We start from the raw sequence: 22,149 nt of genomic DNA, 5'->3' as shown, positions 1-22,149 counted from the left end.
AATTATTATATTATCAATCATTATATTATTTCAGACGTCTTTGTAGAGATAGCCGCTGAGTCCATGACCATAACATTTTGAATTACCTAATATTAATGAAATGTGAATCAAAATTTAACTAAACGTTCGATAAAATCAGCTAATGAACTGCGCCTCCCGACTCCCTTTTGGAAAGATCTTAATCACCCCAGGTACAATCTTTTAAACATACACGATAATAAACGATTGAAAACTTCCTTTTTACGGTAGTTCATTAAGTATCTCTCAGGAACAACGCGGCGGCATTAAAATAATCAAGGGTTAATCGGATATACTTAAGGTCTCCGAGGAAAAAAATACTATCAACCTTTTTTATCTTCCGACGACCAGAGTAGGCTAATTGAATTCGCGGGTAATCATTTATGTGCCCTCATCCCACTTTTTGATCTGAGGTCAACGACTCTTCTGATACAAAAATGACATTTAAAAGCATATTACTTAGCAGTGCAGTTTACGCAAATTTAAAAGCGGTTCATATGAACTAATACAGTGCGAGTGGAAATATTTACATATTAACTCAAGCCAACGCGATGGAACATGATGTATGGATAATGAAACATATTTCACATCTTGTTACTGAATTTTGCAAAATAATTCAAGCATTCCTATTGAGGTCCGACCACGCCGAATCCCATTATATCGGTATGAGACTAGATACAAGGGGTACTATTTCATCCAAATTCCATATTCGGAGGTGGGTCGAAATCGGTTCCACGATGTCACTTGTAAGTGAGGTTACACATATCCTTTGCTAAATTGAACATGGACAAAGTAATGTTTTAGTAAACATTATCAGCTCAATTAAACAAATAAAAATAATTGAGAATGAGCCCTACCATATTGAATAAGCTGAAGTCTGAACTAAATCAAATTTAGTGTTTACTTAAGTGTTAGTGTTTTGTGCTCTTTTTACTAAGCGTCTTCTTTTATAACCCTGGTTCCCAACCTGGAGAGTTTACATCCCCTTGTGTTGTGCGACTAGGGTGTGACCAAATGGGGTAGGAGAAGAATATATTTCGAATTGAGAGAGCATTACCACATGCTGAAAATGTGGATGAAACAAATTTTTGGGGTGTGAAAGGACCAGTGTTTGCTCCAGGTGTGTAAAGGCTGAAATAGGTTGGGAACCACTGTTTTACATAAAAAAAATAACAAGACATAAACCCGAAAGACTAATGAACCGAAATCCTAAAATTACAGTTTAGCAATACATTGGTAGCAGTTTATGAACTATTCATATCAGGAAGTATATCAATGATAAATGAGGAAGTATTTCATAATGAAATGTGGTATCAGGTGTCGAATGCCAAGTCATTCCTTGTGTTTTCAAAAGCTTAAAAACTAATGACGAACTAATTGTTTATTAGTGTCATGTATTCTTTATCGTATCATTATTTTCTTATATTGCATATAATTTAAGTTTTAACCAATCATAAATGTCCATGTATGTACAGTCTGGATAAAGAAAAAAAGACTTTTTGACCTTTCTTGATCGGTCACTCATTGGAATTTCTGCTGGTAATTCTCTTCTAGTTTAGCTATTTATGAATTAATTATGGACATGTGAGACAAACTGTTATTTTTCCAAGTCATCAGAACACCTCTACTTTCTATTCATATAAGTATTAGCATTTTGATTTTCATAAATGAAAATGAGGGAACCCATCTCTAAAAACCTTCAATAAAGCTTGTAATGAATGTAAAAAACATCTGAATCTACTTCTTGTCAAATGACCCAAGGTTCCGCCATGGCGAACAAATGTTGAAATTATGTTTTTTGCAAAGTAATTAAAGGTCTAATGAGGCAAAGTAATTCCCAGAACATTCTCGATTAAATCGAGTCAGTGATCCTCGAACGGATTTTTATGTTCGTAGAAAATGTTAAACAATAATCAATGCAAGTAATCACACACAAGAGACGTTTTCTTGTTCCGGTGGATTTAAAAATTACAATCTTTTCTACTATCCTTTTATTAGAAATCGGTAAAAAATCCGAAATCGGTCAGAAAAATCATTATGTCGTAGGACCTAATTAACTTAAAAAGGATGTCTATGGGTCATTTGAGATGTTCAATAATTAATTAATTAATGACCATGCTTAATTCAAATTCAGTAATGAGAGTTTTTAATCCTTAGTAATCCTGTTATGGTTAAGAGTATTCTAATATAATAACGATCCCTATGTTGAACTCCCAAAGGACATTTTAAGTCTGGCCCTAATTACACCTGTTTATAACGTCTGCAACGGATATTTCACAACGCAGTAATTCAGAATGCCTATTTTGGATTAGTTTTTTGTGTGTGAAATATTTCGCATCCATATTTAAAGTTTACATTTGTCAGGACTCGTGTTTGCTTTTTGCAGCACTTTGAATGACACTCAAGATGAAAATAGAACTTCTAGTTCTATAAAAAAAAATTAAAACCCGAGTAAATATTGATATAGGATCGTAAGAGATAAGAAACTAGATTGTTTTTAACAAAGACGCATTATAGTTTAAGCCTTTACAAATTGTTCTTAGATACGAAGAATATAAACCTATCGTAATGTACATAAACCTAAACGACCATCGATGGTTGGTTTGTTGGTGGATGACAAGTTAACGTGTGCTTCCAGCAGATGATCGTTGTTATCACCGTTCGGGATTGGTACATGGGTTAACTTAAACTGGTGAACCATAACAGCTATAGGTATCAAATAAAAAAATATTAGCTATCAGAACTGCGAAATACATGCCTAGTTGGAGTACCTAGTCGCATAGTGGCCTGGGGTGTTCTGGGGGGTTAGAGAGTTAAACATGTGAAGCCTCTACGATCGGCATTACTAAGGGGAAAACCAGGATGAAAAAAGCTACTTGATCCTACAGCGGGATCGAACCCTGGTCCTCTGCCATTACCATTTAATTCACTTAAGACCATGCCGAATACGATACCAATACACCATTAAATTCTAAACAACAATCAAGCACAGAAATCTGGTCCCTATATAACGCAAGTTAATCTTTTGAAGCTGAATCTGTTGGCCGAATATTCATTACAGATTAAGTGAAAGATTTCCCTTGCTAACGTCACCCGCCTCCACCTTAAAATTGGTGGGTCTCATTTTAACTTTATTTATAGATTTATCATTATAATTGCAAGATAAACAATAACGAACCCGTAGACAGATAAATAAGAGGCGTGATTCATTACTAAAATTGATTGTGGGCATTATATTGGGTTTAATCAATGACTTCTGGAACACGTTTTAAATGAACAGCAAATTACTATTGATCTTCTATAATCCTCTTGACACATGTTGAATTGAGCTTATTGGGTTGATGAGTTGCATGCAGCACCCGATTAAAATTGATCTTCATGTAAAGCAATTCTTGATCCCATTAACGACCATTAACGTCAAGACGTAAAGAGAGCCCATGTCGTGTTTAATGTGCCCTGACGTCTTTTAAGGATGGAAAAAAATCGAATTTTTTTTCTAGCAAGTCAACAGGCGTCCAAGTCATGAATACCATCTCAGAATTTATTAGGAATTTTTTCCCATCAATTAAGGAAAACAAGATTGATCTCTTCTCGTGTCGAGGTTGTTTTTAAATCTTAATTGCATATTGGCAGGTCTGGTCTCTGGCCCTCTACTGGTTGTCCGAGAAGGAAACCATTCACGCAGATTACCTAAATGGTGTATCATTTCAGAATATATTTCTGTATATGTCAAAAACTTTCACCGAACATAAAATGGGTATAATACTTAGTTTATTGGTCTGGTAGACAACAAAGCGAAACCTGTTTTTCCGGAGACGTCATATCACATTTCATTCTTCTTAATTTCGCCATGAGGCGTATCGGTATCTTAATATAATGATGTATTAATAGTAAATGTATCAAATGGAGATTTTATTCCAAACTGTTCTATACCTTGACTTTTCGTAACCTTGTGTAATTTAGGCTAAGGCATACTGTTCTACATATTATACACATTCCTCTGTATTAATTACCATTGAGATAAAGATAAACAGTGGAGTGGTGAATTATTCCATGCAATCGATCTTAATTTCTAATATATGACTTGTTCACTGCAATAATTAGTTGTCGGATTTGACTGCTTAGAAAAATGATTCTTCAAATGTCTATTGCCAGCTACTCCATCACTTGTGGAAGAGGTGGCAGACTATTGTATGTGCATTAAATTTAGTGGTGTGCTACGCTTAAGGCAGAGATCACCTTCTCGCCCTTCAAGACATTTGGTTTTGCTACAACTTGGTCATATTGGCAAAACCATTGGTTGCAGCCAATTAACGTTTCACAGGAAGTAAAGCAATCAAAGATGGGGAAGTATTTTAACTATTATTGAAAAGAAATTTCTAGCACTAAGTTGTTGTCCAAAATTTCCGTTGATCCGTTCCCTTCCTTTTTTTTGCGGATTTCGATTCGGCCACATAACCAGTCCTTAGGAGGCACCCACGGCGTTTAATTCAACATGTAAATGAAGAATTTGGGATTCCATTGTATCTAGCATGAGATTGAGTTCCAGACTTCAACAAAATATTCAAATTACCTATCTTGTATGCAGACAACGAACGCGTTTTCAAAATTAACATTTTGTGTGGAGAATTGGCTAACGTTGTTGAACTCGGTCTAAATGTAGGATCATGTGAGATTTTTAAAATTTGAATTCAATAAACACTTGAAAGATATCTTTATGAAGATAGACAGTTATATTAATAAGCACCCAGTATAAAAAAAAATCACAATGATAGCAAACACTTTATGTAGTTCGTCTCCATTCTTTTATACAGTAAAGCTTTTGATTCTTTGTGAGAATTTCCCAATTTCGAAATTTAAGGGGTGAGCTGTTTGAAATTTGTATTTTTCAGGTGCACGAATCAAATTCAACTGTTAAGAATTCTCATGAAAAATTTTCAGTTGGGATCAAAATAGATCTAAGGGACTGGTCAGGATCTGAAACTGCACTTCATAAAAAGTCGTTCTACATGTCTTACTGCCCCATACTTCAATCTATCTATCTAGCTATATCTTGCCTTTCCCAAGCTTCTAATCTGTACTTTAATATGGTTGCTATTGATGTCATTCTGCTATGGAAATCGCCAACCTATTAGCTGCTACCTTGTTCGACTTATGCAGATAACATAAAAATATTCTATAGTGGAACATAACCGAATCCGAACTGCAAATCACACAATACTGTTTCCTTAACACGTAACATAGATGGCGTGTTGCCAAATTAGACATAGACTAAAGATTCATGTTGTCAGATTAGACATAGACTAAGATGCATGTTGACAAATTAGACAGACTAAGATGCATGTTGTTAAATTAGACAGACTAAGATGCATGTTGTCAAATTAGACATAGACTAAGATGCATGTTGACAAATTAGAGCATAGACTAAGATGCATGTTGTCAAATTAGACATAGACTAAGATGCATGTTGTTAAATTAGACAGACTAAGATGCATGTTGTTAAATTAGACATAGACTAAGATGCATGTTGTTAAATTAGACAGACTAAGATGCATGTTGTTAAATTAGACATAGACTAAGATGCATGTTGTTAAATTAGACATAGACTAAGATGCATGTTGTTAAATTAGACATAGACTAAGATGCATGTTGACAAATTAGAGCATAGACTAAGATGCATGTTGTCAAATTAGACATAGACTAAGATGCATGTTGACAAATTAAACAGACTAAGATGCATGTTGTTAAATTAGACATAGACTAAGATGTATGTTGACAAATTAGATATAGACTAAGATGTATGTTGTTAAATTAGACAGACTAAGATGCATGTTGTCAAATTAGACATAGACTAAGATGCATGTTGACAAATTAGAGCATAGACTAAGATGCATGTTGTCAAATTAGACATAGACTAAGATGCATGTTGTTAAATTAGACAGACTAAGATGCATGTTGTTAAATTAGACATAGACTAAGATGCATGTTGTTAAATTAGACAGACTAAGATGCATGTTGTTAAATTAGACATAGACTAAGATGCATGTTGTTAAATTAGACATAGACTAAGATGCATGTTGTTAAATTAGACATAGACTAAGATGCATGTTGACAAATTAGAGCATAGACTAAGATGCATGTTGTCAAATTAGACATAGACTAAGATGCATGTTGACAAATTAAACAGACTAAGATGCATGTTGTTAAATTAGACATAGACTAAGATGTATGTTGACAAATTAGATATAGACTAAGATGTATGTTGACAAATTAGACAGACTAAGATGCATGTTGTTAAATTAGACATAGACTAAGATACATGTTGTCAAATTATATATAGACTAAGATGCATGTTGACAAATTAGACAGACTAAGATGCATGTTGTTTAATTAGACATAGACTAAGATACATGTTGTCAAATTATACATAGACTAAGATACATGTTGTCAATTTAGACATAGATCGAGTAATTCAAAGTTTCACATTAAGACATATTTTTCGACTAACAATATTGTTATCATTCGCCCAATTTCCTGTCACGCCATCACAAGTTCTTCAACGTGAATTTTATACCTTATGTATCGCCTTGAAAAATCTGCCAAGAAACGCACCAATTATTTTTGTCTCCAACTAACAAATCCAGAAGACGTTTGGCTGTACTGAGACCTTATTTGTATGAAATATATTGAGTAATGACAAAATATCTCTTCGTGCGAAAAACGTCAATAATTGAAATAATTCAGCTACAAACAGCAATTATTTGCATCTGTTATAGTTAGGGTCTTAGGGTCATTGACAATTGCATAAATTACAAGAATACAACACGTTAGGTTAACATAACCCAGGTCATGAACGCTTTTTTTAACCTTTTGGTGAAAAAACAGATTTTCTAATTATTTCATTATTGTTTAATGAATTTATTGAATACAAATTGCAAATTTTTAATATATTGATTTGTGACGCCTTTTAGATAAGAAAATACAAGTTGATTTGTCATTCAGAAATAAAAAGAGCTCTTATATTCATGATATAAATTAAAATGGCTTTAAAAAATAAATTCAATTTGGCATATACAGGGTGTTTCGTAATTAGGGCCCTCCTCCACATCATCGACTTAAATAGATATGCACAAAAACAACAGTGATTCAGGTATTTATTCAGGTTTCTCTTCAAAAAGATATAACCTCTTAGAATGGACATACAATTTAAAGCCTCATACTGTCAATAAGTGTAAATATTCATCAGTTAGACTTACCAGGTGCCATAACTAAAGAATAGAATCTCTATATAAGACGAAATATCAATAAAAAAAAAATTGAAACACGCTTCTAAGCAGGTTTCAAAATGACTTAATTTAATAAATTATTACTTAGTTTTATTGATAATTACTTAATTTTATGCATTATATTTGATTAAAGAGGGATATTGTAGTTATGACACCAGGTAAGTCCACTGATGATTAAAAACTCATTATAACTAAGTTTGAAAATATAAATATTTTGGTCAAGAGGTAGTAAATATTGTGTAAGTATTTAATAATTTGCCCCTACATCTGCCTGTATCACAGGGTTTATTTTCAGTTCCCTGTTAGTAAACGCTTAGAAATCGTCAAGAAAAAGTTTCGTCTTATAAGAAAGAGAAGATGTTCTAAAAGCAATATAAAACCCCAATATTCCAGTTTATTGAATCGAGTCAAAATGATGCTTGTGGCATTTAAAGAAATAAAATTGAGTCTGCTTTTTACGATCAATATTCGACTTTATGATTTAACGTTAAATTGAAGGGTAGGCCAACTTGCAGTTTGATACAGCCACTTTGCAGTGAACGAACACTTTTAAGTCTCATTTTTCTGTCCTGATTTTGCATATATATGTAAATTACACGCCTTGAATTGTTCAGTAGTGGTAATTTTACAACTCTCAAGCAACCTAAATGGCAAACAGGACCAAGACTTTGTGATTTTTTAAACGCCTGTCCACAATCCACCCCAATCTACAGTTTTTACACAAGAGTTATTTCCTTTAATGTTGATTCTATATGATATAATTACACGCCCTGAATTGTTCAATAGTGGTATTTTTTCAACTCTCAGGACCAAAACTTTGTTGGAGTTTTTTTTTTAGGTCTACAATCTGCCCGAATATACAGGGTTTTTTTTTTATACAGAAGAGTTATTTCCCTTAATGTTGATTCTGAATATCAAGTTAAGGGAGATAAGCGAAAATATATAAAGGAAGAAGCATTCCACGCCCTGCCCTAGAGGCCGGGGATTGTTTTAGACATTCCTATCGTTTTCGGCATACCTTATTGCTTAAGTCCACGCTAAATGTCAATTTTGCCAATGGTTATTTCAACTGTTATTGTTGATTTACTGAAAGTAGGTCAGCAAGAGTCACAATAAAATAATAGTAAAGCCGTGTATGTTGAAATCAGTTTCGCTCAGATTTTACTTGTTGCGGTTGTATGAAAAAGTTTTCTTCATCTATATTTACATTTATCGTTAGCATTTGTTTGTATTCGCAAACCTTTCTTTAAGTGTAGACTTTTGTTGGGTCAGGCATGAATTTATCTGGTTGTATCTCATGATTTTGACCATTTTGGTTGTGGATCCACGCGAAGCAGATTACCTTACTCTTTTTGAAACGACGTTTCTTTGGAGGAGTCCACTGCTATACGATCTTTACTCCCGATTTGTTCCTTCTGTGAACGAGATTTTTGATTGAAGAAATTGTATTGCTTGTGCAGATTGTTTCATACGGTTATCAAGAACAGCAAACATCCGAACAACCTAGACATAAAGCCCATCGATCCAATTTTAATTGCTGCCAATAAATACATCAATCCTTTTGGTTATATTTTCAGATACCATTATATCAACATCATTTGGTTAAGTTCCAACTGGTTTGCTATGAGTAATTCATGTTATAATCCTTTTATTTATGGCTTATGTAACGTAAGTATTCGATTTATTTTTATTTAAAGTTTGGTACCCCATTAGTTTGAAAATAGACTTAAGGATCTTTTGTAGTATTTGGCTCAAGTTCTTAACAATGAACGATACAACCGTGACGTTAAAGTTGTGATTCCGCAGAAGTACGTCGTATGAAAATTCGTGATAAAGGATTTAAGCATTACCAATATGCGCTCAATTAGTACTTCTTGTCGGGACTATTTGTATTGTTGATTTCTTGGTTTTTAGTACCAGTACCCTGTGTCCTAACATACATACATATCACTAGGCTTAGCACTACCTCGTGCACTTTCATTATTGTTAACAATACTGCACCAATTTTATTTTGACTTTTCACTAAATTCAAGCACCTTACTCATGTGTATAAGTAAAGACACACTAAATTTTCAATAAATACCTTGATTTTTATCCAGACCCATGTAGAAAGCATATAGTTAGTGCTCGTGGGTCAGCGTATTCTAACACAAATTTCTAATTCAGTTGCTCTAATGTGGAGTCGAATCTTTATTAGCAGCTAATCGGTAGAGCACCTCGTCCCAGTATTGGCATACGAAGCCAATTTTAAAATAAACTGTCAAAATGACTCTAAATCCGAACCCCTATAGGCAGCATATTAGTGCTTATGCGACAGAATGTCACTTATTCATTATCTGCCTACACCCGAACTCATGTGGGCAGCAAACATTTGCCGCTCATTGGACCAAATTTAAAATGAGGAGTTTAGAGCCGAATCCGTGTAAAAAGCTCATTCGTCCAGTATTGGCATACGAAAACAATTTCAAAACAAGCTGTCCAATTGAGGAGAACCTGAGTTGCCAGCATACATAAGCACTCTTCATTAAGATAATCCAACTTAAAATTTATAGCAATGTTTTAACTCTTCACAATTGATTTATCGAGTTTAGCTGCTTTCGTATCAGAGTTTAAAATTTTGTGATCAATTTCTGTTATTGTTCGTCAGATGAATGCATTGTCGAGTTATTGCCCTTGATTTGAAAGACGCATTATTTAACTCACTATATTTCCGAAATACAGAACATTTGAATCCGGAAACGCAGCAATATTTGAATATAATCCATTGGAAAAAATCAATTCTAACATATAAAAACGAAAGATTTATTGAAATTGTTGTTCGTGTTCGTGTTATGAGACCCATTAACAATGAAAAATCTTTTTACATTAAAAGACTTAATCATAAAGAATGGAATGTCAATTTATTAAATTTATGAAAGATTTGTTTATCAAAAAGAGTTATATAAAAGAATTCTTAGGAAATTGATAATAGGTATTTTTAATGATTTTTGCTGACAGAACGAGAAAATAAAACTCATCAGACTGTTTTAGTGCAGAATATAATGAAATATTTTACAGTTTGTTGATTTTGTTTCCAATGAGATCAAAAGGATCATAACTGAATGGGCATTAGACCACTTGCTGTCCTAATAATGAACCATAGTAGAATAGTTGATGCATACGGATCTTCAGCTACTGGAAAAAATAAATGTTAGGTTGCTTCGAATTAATTAAAGACAGGCTGTAGCACATTAGGTTAGAGTGTTAGAATCGTTACATGATGCCATTTGGGTAGCGGAGAAAAATCTGATGTCTCGGTAGTTATACGTAGTATATGATACTGTATGCGCCCGTAGTTAAATGAAAACCAACATAAAGTATTAAAGAATTCTTAAATCGAGAAACAGAACATTGAAAGTACAACGGTTTTACCCATTTTAGTATGATGCAAAGCCGTAGATATGAGCACCAGCTACACAGGGCTACCTGAACAATGTTATTCAAATTGCCCGAACTGTCAATAGCCGAGATCTCATTATGATCTGTAAGTAGTTTATGTAGTAGTAGAACTTAGTGAGTGCTTAGTGTTTTTTTTATACCTGTTATCTTTTCCTTCTTCCAGGAAAAGTTTAAGAGAGAATTCCGAATCCTGTTTTCAATGTGTCCATGTAAATGTGTACAACCAGAAAACAAAGAGTACATAGATTATTCCGAGGATGGGAACCACACTTACCGTCGCTGTAGCGTCACCCGCAACATCACAGTACGTTATAATTTTGCTAACAACGGAAGCCGACGTTTCTTCCGCAATCCAACTGATGCTACAGAGACGTCGCAAATTTGACTAGCACGGGCGAAAACGTGCCAGTCTAAAGATAAAGCTTTGTGTCAGGGTCAAGGACGTGGATCAACCCGGAAGTTCAAGTACAAGCAAGAGTCGTGTAATGGTTCGACCTCGACCCCGATGTTTCCGGTTGATATCTTGCCCACCGATGTTGGTTTGACTCATATTGGACGCCAGGAAAAAGTGTACCAATCGGTTTATCCGTTTCTCCCAAATGAAAATCACGGACCGACAGAAGTTTGAATGTTGTACATTGTGAAGATTCTGTGCGTTTCCTCGACGATAATCAACTCCTTCATCATGTGCTTTAGTTTAACTTATTTTGGCTAAGAGACTGTTCTATTGCATGAAAATCATGGACCATCATCATGGAGGTTTCAAAGTTGTTCTTCGTTAATGTGTACATTTCTGAAATGTTCCTTATAATCATCTTTTGTCATGGTTCAACACTTATTGTACGACAAGAAAGTCCATTCATTATTCCCAAATGACCGTTGGACAGAAGGTCGATGTACCTGAGCGATTTTATGAAAATTTATAAGCGAATGGAGCTTAATTTGGTTAGACCAATGTGTAAATATCGGGACGAAAGTGGTTTCAGTTTAAGTGCACACAAACCAGACTATACTTTTAGTGATATTGACGGCTTACCATTGTGTGAGGATTGAAAAGTGAATTTTGTGTATCCACAAAACAGTACAGTATCGGATGTTGAAACGAAGTGCTAATATTCTTAGCAACGATGTTCGTAGGTTTTTGTGTAGGAAGAAAGTCGTACTTGGCTGCATTAAAACTTGGTTGCATTAAAATAAGCCTGGAAGTGGAATGTTATTGAGATACATTTGTTTGCGACGAGCGTCATTGTGTTAAAATAATAGGCTATCGATGTTACAAGATAAGGCGAAAAACGCAATTTCGCTTTAATCGCCGGTTGATATTGTGGAAATGAACAAAAATGGTACTAGAATTGCATTCGAGCGATGTTTTTGCTAATATTATGTAGGTTATATAGTTACAATAGGAAAACTCGAACGTTCTACATCGCGCTCATATTTAGAACCGACTATTGAACTGAAGTCGTTCGCAACAGCAATCAGGGGAAATGAACGCTATTGTGGAGGAAACAAGTTTTACAATCGCAACTCTATATGAAATCTGCCTTCTTTCGATGTGCTTAAATCACTACTTCATTTTTGTAAATAAAACAATATTCAGTAACATTTTGGACTCTTTTCGGTGTGTAGAGATTAGACAATTTTCTAAAAGGTTACCCAATATATCTGTGAAATAAATTAGGGATTTCGGAAGGTGATTTTCTGTCTTAAAATTTCAATGGTCACTGTACAATTTATTCATTAAGATTGGTCAACTCTTTTAGAATTGTATTTTTGATTTGATTATTAATTGTTGATTTTATGTTGAAAAAGAGAAACATAACTTTCATTTTGAGTGTTCTATTGTAGTACGTCTCTCGGCAGTCAGTCCGTCATTTAAACAGCATCCTTTATCAATAAATCGATTGTACCGTGGTGGATTTCCATAAAGCAGTAAACGACCATTGTTTTATAGAAGAAGGATTGTGCCTATTGGTGTAATTCAAAAGGCAAATTGAGTCATATTTACCGACACAGGTCAAAATAGCTGACATTAAAATGTTTTTGTATTTTTTTCACTAGGATTGGATATTCAACGCACGTTAAAGAACCTTCAGCAGTTTGAAGCATAGTTGACTAATTTATCTGCACTGAAATAATTCACATCATTGCACACTACACACATTTGAGACTATTCTCAATCAGGAGCAAAAGATTTTTGACGTAAAATTCACATTTTATTTATTCTAACATTCTACTCATAAGTCCAAAATACCACATTTAAGCAGAAACCAAGAAAAAAACCTACGGAACGCTTCGAAACTTTTTGCTTTATTTAACGGAAGGCACATACAATATCGGATCCTAGTAATCAAAGAGAACAAAAACTAGCGAAATCCAATATCTTTGAGAGTTGAATTTTCTAAATTCGGCTCTTTTCTTGAAATTAAATAAATCTTTCAAGTCATAACGGCAGGAAATGAAGCCATTTTATTCCTTATAACAATTTCATCTCAATGGAAGTTGCTAATTGAAACCCTGTAATGTTCTCAAATTCATTTACAAGTCATGTGAATTAATAACTTCGCTGCATAAAAAAATCAAATGAAGATTCAGCAAGTATGATAACTTGACATGTGATATTCATATTACTTTGCAATTTGGGAATAGTTACAAAATGGGGTAAATATTTGTTTAACGTCACTAATTAAAAATTCAATTCTTCTGAACTTTTCAAGCCATCAGAACTCAATTTCAGCTTTCCACGTTTCCATTTATGTTCTTATACATACAGGCCCGTGTCTGATTCCAGATCACTAAAGACCTTAACCGAAACAACACATATTCACGCGACGAACATAAATCGTTTAAATCGCAAAACCAGAAGTCTTATTCCACAATCCGACAAAATCAATGAGGTAGATATGATATGACTTGAAATCAACGAGGTTTGTGGCTTTTAAACCACTTTCCATCCAAACGGCACAGTTAAACTAAGAACTCTGGCGAATGTTGGTAGTAAAGAACGGCATGCTCTGTCGCCTTCTCAACGCGTCCGAAACAGTAAAGCATGTCCAATTACAAGGGGTTATGGTTGGAACGGTGATGGACATTTTCTAAATTCAGCCGATTATGATCTGCTCGCCTTTTCCTCCACGCATTGTTTTACATGCTAAAAGGCACTTGTGTTCACTTTTAAAAAGAATGAATTACGTGATACCACTCTGCGACGAGTTATGTCACCTATTCTCCATCTCAAAGAGTCAAAATAACTGCACATAGGGTACTTAGTTTTACCTTTGCCTACGTCTAAATTTAGCAAAACCCATTTGGAAAGTTAGTATCGGAGCCATGATACATGATACCACGGTGTACAACATCGACGTTAGGAAAATCCATATAAGCAATGATTTTCTTTCTTTCGACTTGCATGCTAATAAAGTCACGAGATTCCTCAGAATGGTACTACATGTATCAGTAATTAAATCGTTCCTCCCTTTATTTACGTTGGGTCTTAAAAGCATTTAACCACAGTTATAAATCAAAGTTGAAGAAGCTTTTACTGGCTTTACATTTGTGCATGGGCGGAAATTACTATATAGCAGGATTTTTCAATGCCAAGGTTTTACAGAACTGTTCGGCTTTCAGACACGCAACATAAACAATTTGATTTGGTTTGATTGGCAAACCTTGGTTGGAATTGGAAAATGGAACTCACTTTTGGCTGTAAACTGTTGTAAACCGGGAACTGTTGTAAGACTCTTTCTGTTTTGTTCTGTTCTGTTACAAGTAAACAGAAACATTGTGTGACTGTAAAATTCACAATTACAGTATATATAGATATATTTGTTTTACCACTATATGCTTCTTATGAGTGTCTACGATAAGACACCCATTTCACGTGCAGATTTATCTTCGACTGGTTGGAGTGTTTTAATCTGGAACATGTTAGGCCTTGTATCAAGGGCCGATTAGGGGGAAGGACCACCGGACTTTTTGAAAGCCTGAGAGTAAGGAACGACCAGTCGACATTGGTGTGTGTGCCTAGAGCTGCTCATTTTGTCCCTGGTCAGTGTGCGATCTGCTCCAGTTCCTTAGAAACGGTAATGGACGCCACGTCGTCCACGTTAAGAACAATCCATCATAAACCCAAAAATGTTCTAATGTTGAGGAAAAAGAGAGAATTGCTTCCGTAGCCCACCCTACTCCCATTAAATATATTATCAGGCATCTTCCCCGGGGAACTTTGACGGGACAATGGTAAGGTTCTGGAATCTGCTAAGCATCCTTTGCACTCAAAACATCCTGACACTTACTCGTTTGACTGCATCAGTAGATTCAAAAAATAACGAAGTGTATGTTACATGAGGTATTAAACAATTGCACCATGTTGAACTCACTTCTGTTTACTGCCTTATTTCTTAAAATAGTGCATCGAACTCTGAAACAACAGTAAACATGTCACTGTCTTTCATGTTAATATGTTCACGGAATTTTAAAAAATTAAACAACGGAGCGGCGTCTCTGTAAACAGAAAGCTTTTAATAAGATCTTCTCGCAGATTCGACCAAGAATTTTAAGTAGGTGGTGCATTGAGAATACCAAAATAAAACCAGATATTATGTCAACAATGGGATCATTGTCTTCAATGTTATTCCTTTGGCAGGAATAAGTCCCAGTGGAACGCGATCGACCACAATCCTAATAATAGCTTATCACTGATCTTTACATGGATATGGTGACGTACAAACACACAGATTGTGATACCAGCTGCTACGTCAATAATAGTGGTACTCGTGATTACATCTTGATTTAGCGAGTGTCGATATACATGTACACCTTGATCTGAAATGTCAATATTTCCAAGTAATGGTCGAGGATGCAGCTTGTAGACTACACATTCTTGATGGTGATGCACATTTTTGTATATACCAGGTGTAAAGTTGACTTGGATATTTGGGCCCTTACTAGTGACACCAAAGCCTTCCCGTTAACCCAACCTTCCGCCGTAATAAATTGAATTTTTGTCGATAGTCTGTTCTACCAAAGCCTTCCAATTACCCCATCATCCGCCGTGAATAGATGAAGTTTTGTCGGTAGCCTGTACTACCAAAGTCTTCCTAATTACTCCATCGCCCGCCGTAATTATATGAATTTTTGTCGGTAGTCTGTTCTACCAAGGCCTTCCAATTACCCCATCGTCTGCAGAGATTTGGTAATTTTTTATCGGTAGTCTGTTCGCCACCATTTTATACGATTTAGGCGTTTGTTCCAAATTGTCGGAAATTGAAAATTAATATGTTTATGCTCATGGTTTAAAGCATAACAACGCGAACTTTCAAACTTTATGTACGAGTATTTACGTGGACCACAAAATATCAACAGATCACCATGGAAATATCATTCTGTGCCTGTCTTCGGCGACAAAACGAATTGGAATGATGCCGGAGGTCATGTAATATAGAATATCTGATTAGGTTATAAAACGTGTCTAATGTAGTTTTAAATCCTTCTATCACTGTATACAAGACAGATTCAATTTCAGCCGAGACGATTCACTTTCCTCTATAGCCGCTAAAATAATACAATTACATATGTTTCAATTTCCTGACGTCATGATATATAAATAGTTTAATTTTTAATCCGGTTTCCCCTTGTCAGTGATCAAGATCGCGGGGCCTGACATGGCAAAGCGTCTAGCTAGTCGTTAGGATGGGAAATAAATCGACGCATCTATGTGCAAAAAAAAAGATCCTCTACAGTTAGAAATCGAAAAAGAGTCGGCAATTGCGCTTTCCGGGAAAAATTTCCCTCATACACACTGCATTGCATTGGCCATCTTTGTCGGGCCACAGGATGCAGAAAAGTAAGACGTCAAATTAATTTTTTTTTTTCATATTCTTAATAATTAATACAATTTAATTTCATCACAGTCTAATAGTTTTAGTATATACCACATTTGAAGTTACTATTCTTCTAATCAAAGAGGAAGACCTGCAAGGGTGAGAAGAGCTCGTGTTCGGATGCGTGGTAATGTCATCGATGATAGTGTTTAAATGTATCTTTGATCTAATATTCTGAAGTCCTGACCCGGGGTGTGTCTTTGCAAGGGGGGTGCGGGTTGACACTCGGATAACTAACGTCTAGTTAATAAATACTACATGATTGTCACGTGGTACGCAAGTCCGTGCAATTTAGTCTGTGTACTGGTTGTCGACATGACAACAGCATGATAGTCTCGAGAAAGTTCGCTCGTATTTGTGTCTGTTATTTGCAAAAGCATGCCTCCCTCTCGACATTAAAAGGTATTGTTGTATAATATGTTCTTCTTCCTAGTAAATTAGAATCAAACGCATTCTGCTATTTCACAACACTCGCTCAATATGCGTGTAATACATTAGGCCCTTAAACAAACACTCAGTTTTTGTGGAATTGCAAGAACCACAGACGTCAGATTACAAATTAGAACGATGCAAATTGATGCTATCAATATCAACGATACGCATACTATTTTTGGAAAACCTCTTTTACAATCTTCACAATTTATATGGGGCTATGCCTCCCCCTGTAGCAATGTCACAAAAACCTCATCTTAAGTAAAAAATATTGATGACTATGACTCATTACGTCGAGCTACACAAAGAAAAACTGATATCTGTAACCCAATACATGTTGACAGAAGAGTTGACGAAAGAAAGTAATGAGATTTTAATTGCGAGGAGAAAAATCTTCATTCAAACTAACTTTGATGGCGTTAATTTTATTGTAACATGAAGGCTTTTTACCAAATGCAAACTTTTTACCATCGCCAGAACAATTTGTCACAGGAAATGACACAAATTGCCTTGCTTATGCAGAAACCAAGAGATACATTTAATAGTTGCTGTTTATTACAGATGCTAATAACAACTTTTTGAAGATTTCATTTCTTTGACAATATTTCTAAGTATAACAGTAGATTTAAAGATATGGGCGCACGTCGTACCTTGCGGTTTCCTTTGTACAGCTATTATGATTGTATACCTTCGGATTTTTCAACCCGGTTTCCCCCTGTCAGTGATGCAGGTACGAGGGGCTGACATGGAAAAAGCGTCTAGTCGTTCGGATGGGACAATAAACCGAGGCACCGTGTGCTACAGGCTGTGCACGTTAAAGATCCCTTGACAGTTGGACATCGACAAAATTTCCCTCATTGCACCCTGCATGACGTTGCCCGTCTTCATTAGCCCACATGGTGCAGAAAAGTAGGACGTAAAACTCCATTTATTTCATTTCATTTTCCTTTATGAAGAATTGTTTTGCTATCAATTATATATTTTTATCACTGGACGCATTTCTATCAATAAATTTGTGCTATCATTGAACTTCTTACTAAAATTGAACTCATCGCTACCATTGATCTCATAACTATCATTGTCTTTATTGCTATCCTTGAACCCATAAGGCTTTCTGATGTTCTCAAGGCGTTTGTTGCTGTACTTGTACGATTTTATTTCTTTGTTTAGCGAAACAACTCATAGTGCCAATGAAATTATCGTCTTAAAAATTCGATAACTTATTAAAAAAAACAGTTGAAACTAAAATCTTTGAATTCGTCTCATTTCTATCGTAAAATATATCCTGTCTAATAATTCAATTCTATTTCTTAGTCATCTGAGACCACTTTTTCACGCACATATTCAAGGTTTTATGGTGTTTTAATTTGGAATTGTAGCGATCTCATTGCGTGATCGTGCGAGTTGGATAGTCTAAACTATCTTATTGGACATTAAATTGTTTCGTTAATTTCATTTTTCTACCGGAGCCAGATAATAAACATTCCAAAAATAGACATTTGCCACATGCAATCTGCGAAAGGGATACTTATCTGTATCAGTTGCATCAGCCGTATAGAGTATGAGTATGTCTGAACAGAAGTTCTATTCCCTGTGGCATATGGTAGTGCATACCAATTCGGTAAGGAATCACACATGCCTACTTCAAATGAAGCTATTTTCCAATAAATCTATCACCGTTATGGATTCAGAATCACTGCTAGCTCGGGAACTCTTCAATGATTGTGATACTGTGATATCAGCTTTTCTAGTTAAAACTTCATTTAAGCTAACCGCATTCACTTTTCTGAATGTAAATTACACGTTTAGTTTGTCTTCAAGAATTCCTGAAGTTAACAACCGATGTAAATATTGTTTTTCCACTTTTCTTATCAAGCGTTGGCATTTTGAAATTAACCCTGCGACATTCCAAGACTGTCATCATTTTTGAGTTAATATTTCACATCATCAAAAAATTATTGATAATAAGGTATTACATTTCTACCAAGAGTGGGAGCAGTGGGCTGCTTGACATTTCCTTTGCTTAATGAGGTTTAATTTAGATATTATTTTTGTTGATCTCTTGTGACTGAAGATTTTAATGGAAAGTCTTACGTCACACTGTTCAGTTTGATATAGACTTTTCTGTCTTCATTATCACACGCTGTTAATTAGTACGTGCAACACCGTTTCTTTTGTTCTGCATTCTTGCAACGCACGAGTTTTACCCCACATTGCTTGTAAATATAGATGATGTTGACTGTTTTGTTATGCCCTGATATCTTTTATGAGGAAGCATATTGCCGACACCCACGATGGTATGTCCGTCTCCGGTACGGTAGCAAACTTCCATCATTTACGAGTCGACTGGCGTCTGGTGATATGGCCAACTACCAACGAATACGATCAACTTGATGGTCGCGGATTCCGACGAAGAAGAACATGAGCAACTGTCGTCAAACAGAATGTTTTCAGTAACTTTAATCCAAATTTTAAGCAGTCTTCAAAAAATTCAGTCGGTCTTAGATTCTGCCTTCTGCAGTGGTGAATGACCTTTCACCATCAACAATGTTTATTGGTGGGGGTGAAGTAGCATTCGAATCGATTTGTTTTTGAGTATTTACAAGAAAAAAAATCCTCTTAATTACATACAAATCAAAAGATCAATACTTGAACTTGAGAAAAATTAAGTGCCTTTGATCTTAGCTAAATTCGCTTTTAAACCTTCAACCATCCAACACTCTTTTCACGGAAGCGTTCCGATAATTCAATTTGATCTGGAGCATGATCTATTGTGGACAATTTGTTATTGAATCGCTCCGTAATTAGTTTAAATCTTCAAGAGGGAAAGAAAAAAGTTTTCAAAAACCTTCCTCAGAAACATCTGAAACCTTATCCTTGCTTTGCAGCTTGATTAATTTCTTTTTCAATGGTGGGATAATTTAACAAACTGACAAATTAGAATAAGAAGATGTATGTTGTATACTGAATGTTAATCATTGCATAGTTGACATAGTTTAGTTTCGTGCTATCGGAAATGTATAATATTCCTGTATTTGTGGAACCATTATAATTAATAACACGGCTTAGTTTGGGGCTATGTGTTGTCTAAATATTCCTATGCATTGCATAACATAACATGCATAACATAACATGCATTTTTGGAAAGATTTTCCCGCTTCAGTTTTGTATACTAAAATGTTTACATTGCATAGTTGACATAGTTAAGTAAAGAGTATATACATAGCTTTTTGGAAACGCAATATTCTTACTAGTATTTTGACTCATAAAAGATAAAATTTGAAAAAAATCTGTATCTTTATCAGGTTTGTTGCTTTGTAAAACTAATCCACCCTTTGGCCATGTCAACGATATCGGGTTGCATGTGTTGACACTATTAAAATGTGAGTTCTGTTTTTATTGACCACAAAAATCTTTTAAGCTTGGATAAACGGTATAAAGCATTAGATTATTTATACTTCTTCAACGTATTCCAAAGTCAAGAACATTATTGTGCATTACGATAATTATTTATGCAGTGGCGGCGCCAGCCTCCCGAGACTGGGGGTACAAATAGTGGACAGACTGACTTAATGGGGGTACAACTGTTGAGGCTGAAATTCAAAATGCGTCAACTCTGTGTAAGTGTTATAGCATTAAGCCAAGAAAATTTTCGAAAAATTGATGTGGTGCATTCTGACTCATAATTCGTTAAAAATTAAGTGGGGATATAATTGGGGGTGCAAACCATTTTTCTAGCAGTCTCTTTGAACCTCGACTGGCATCACTATCGAAATACCTTCAAACATCACTTGCGTACTATTCAAAACATACGTGCATTTGAAAACAACATCAGTGGGGGTTAAAGCAACATTAAACTTTCATTGGAGATAATGTGTCTTTTCAAGAAAAATACTACGCGTGGTCGATTAACTTTTCATCACCATATATCCCTAATTGCATCTATAGCGAAAACATGTCGTCATTCTTTTTGTTGCAACGTATTAGTAGATATGGCCATGTTCTTTGAAATTTAAACCCTTATTCAATTTCTGATGAATGCCTTCGTTAACTTGGAACTCTGAATCTTATTTTTTAAACCATTTATTTCTAAGTGGTTGCTTTTGAATCAATGATTCGTCACCAGGCATTCAATTTAGTACTAGTCCGAAACATTTGTGTCTATTTCGACCTCTGATGGATATTTTGACAGTTAATGGCTAAAGTAAGAAAAACTAGGCCTCTGACACTGTGATCATTGAACTTTTGGCTGCGCACGCAGTTTTATATGGCTTATGCGAGATTAGTTTTGTGACGTGACGTAAATGGTGTAAGGAAACAATGATGGCATGACCGAACTACAAACATCTTTTTAAACATGGGTTGTGCATACTCGAGGCATCCAAATAGGTTTAAAACCTCAAAAACTGCGGAAATGGAATGTCCCCATTTAACAGGACCTATTTTTCTGTCAACAACTGAACAAAAAGTTTTCAGAGGCTGGAATCGACAGATGTTTCGGTCTAATTTAGTTCGTACTGTTCATAGGTTCAAATGGCACTCTCATTTGGATAAAAAGTGCAGATAAATATTACATGAATAAAAACAAGAGACCAAAATCTAGAGAAATGTGCCCATTACCTTATCTGAATGTTTCAATTAAAGCATCTTGCCTTTTTTCTCTTGAAGGCTCTTATAGTGGGCATGAACTATCTTGCTTGCTCGATTGCTGGTTGTATTAAACGGGACAACAAAGGGTGCTATGCCTACATTATGATGAATATTTAGTCCTATAGGTCTTGCTGTATTCAATGTCTCAATCCAATGGGCCTCCCTAGATTGACGGAATTTGGTAGTTTCATCTTCGGGCAAGTCAATTTCTATACGCTCAATTGGGATTAGGGTGAGATCGTCTATTGAATGGTCGTCGAGGTTGAAATGATTAGAAACAGGCTTGTCTTTCTTTAATTTGATGTCTGACCTATGAGCATTAAAGCGAGTTCGTAAATTATTCTTAGTTTCTCCTACATATTGTTTGGGACATTTCTTGCATGAAATTAAATATATTACATTCGAATGTTCACATGTTAGATGTTCCTGGATCGGGTACCTTT

At 35.2% G+C, this 22,149-nt stretch overlaps 1 protein-coding gene across 1 annotated transcript in view; it reads left to right on the top strand.

The window, feature by feature from the left end:
• The window catches only part of LOTGIDRAFT_92844 (hypothetical protein), a gene marked incomplete at both ends in the record, with an annotated part of 35,080 nt that extends 24,109 nt beyond the window's left edge, over positions 1-10,971 (top strand). The window contains 2 exons of the mRNA XM_009068936.1: positions 8,882-8,972; positions 10,906-10,971. Of these exons, the coding sequence (XP_009067184.1) occupies positions 8,882-8,972; positions 10,906-10,971 (157 nt within the window). The remainder of the gene's footprint in view (positions 1-8,881; positions 8,973-10,905) is intronic.
• Between the last annotated feature and the right edge of the window lie 11,178 nt (positions 10,972-22,149).

This window comes from Lottia gigantea (assembly GCF_000327385.1).
Source record: "Lottia gigantea unplaced genomic scaffold LOTGIsca_96, whole genome shotgun sequence".
Taxonomy (NCBI): domain Eukaryota; kingdom Metazoa; phylum Mollusca; class Gastropoda; family Lottiidae; genus Lottia; species Lottia gigantea.
This window is presented reverse-complemented; position numbering and strand designations above follow the sequence as displayed.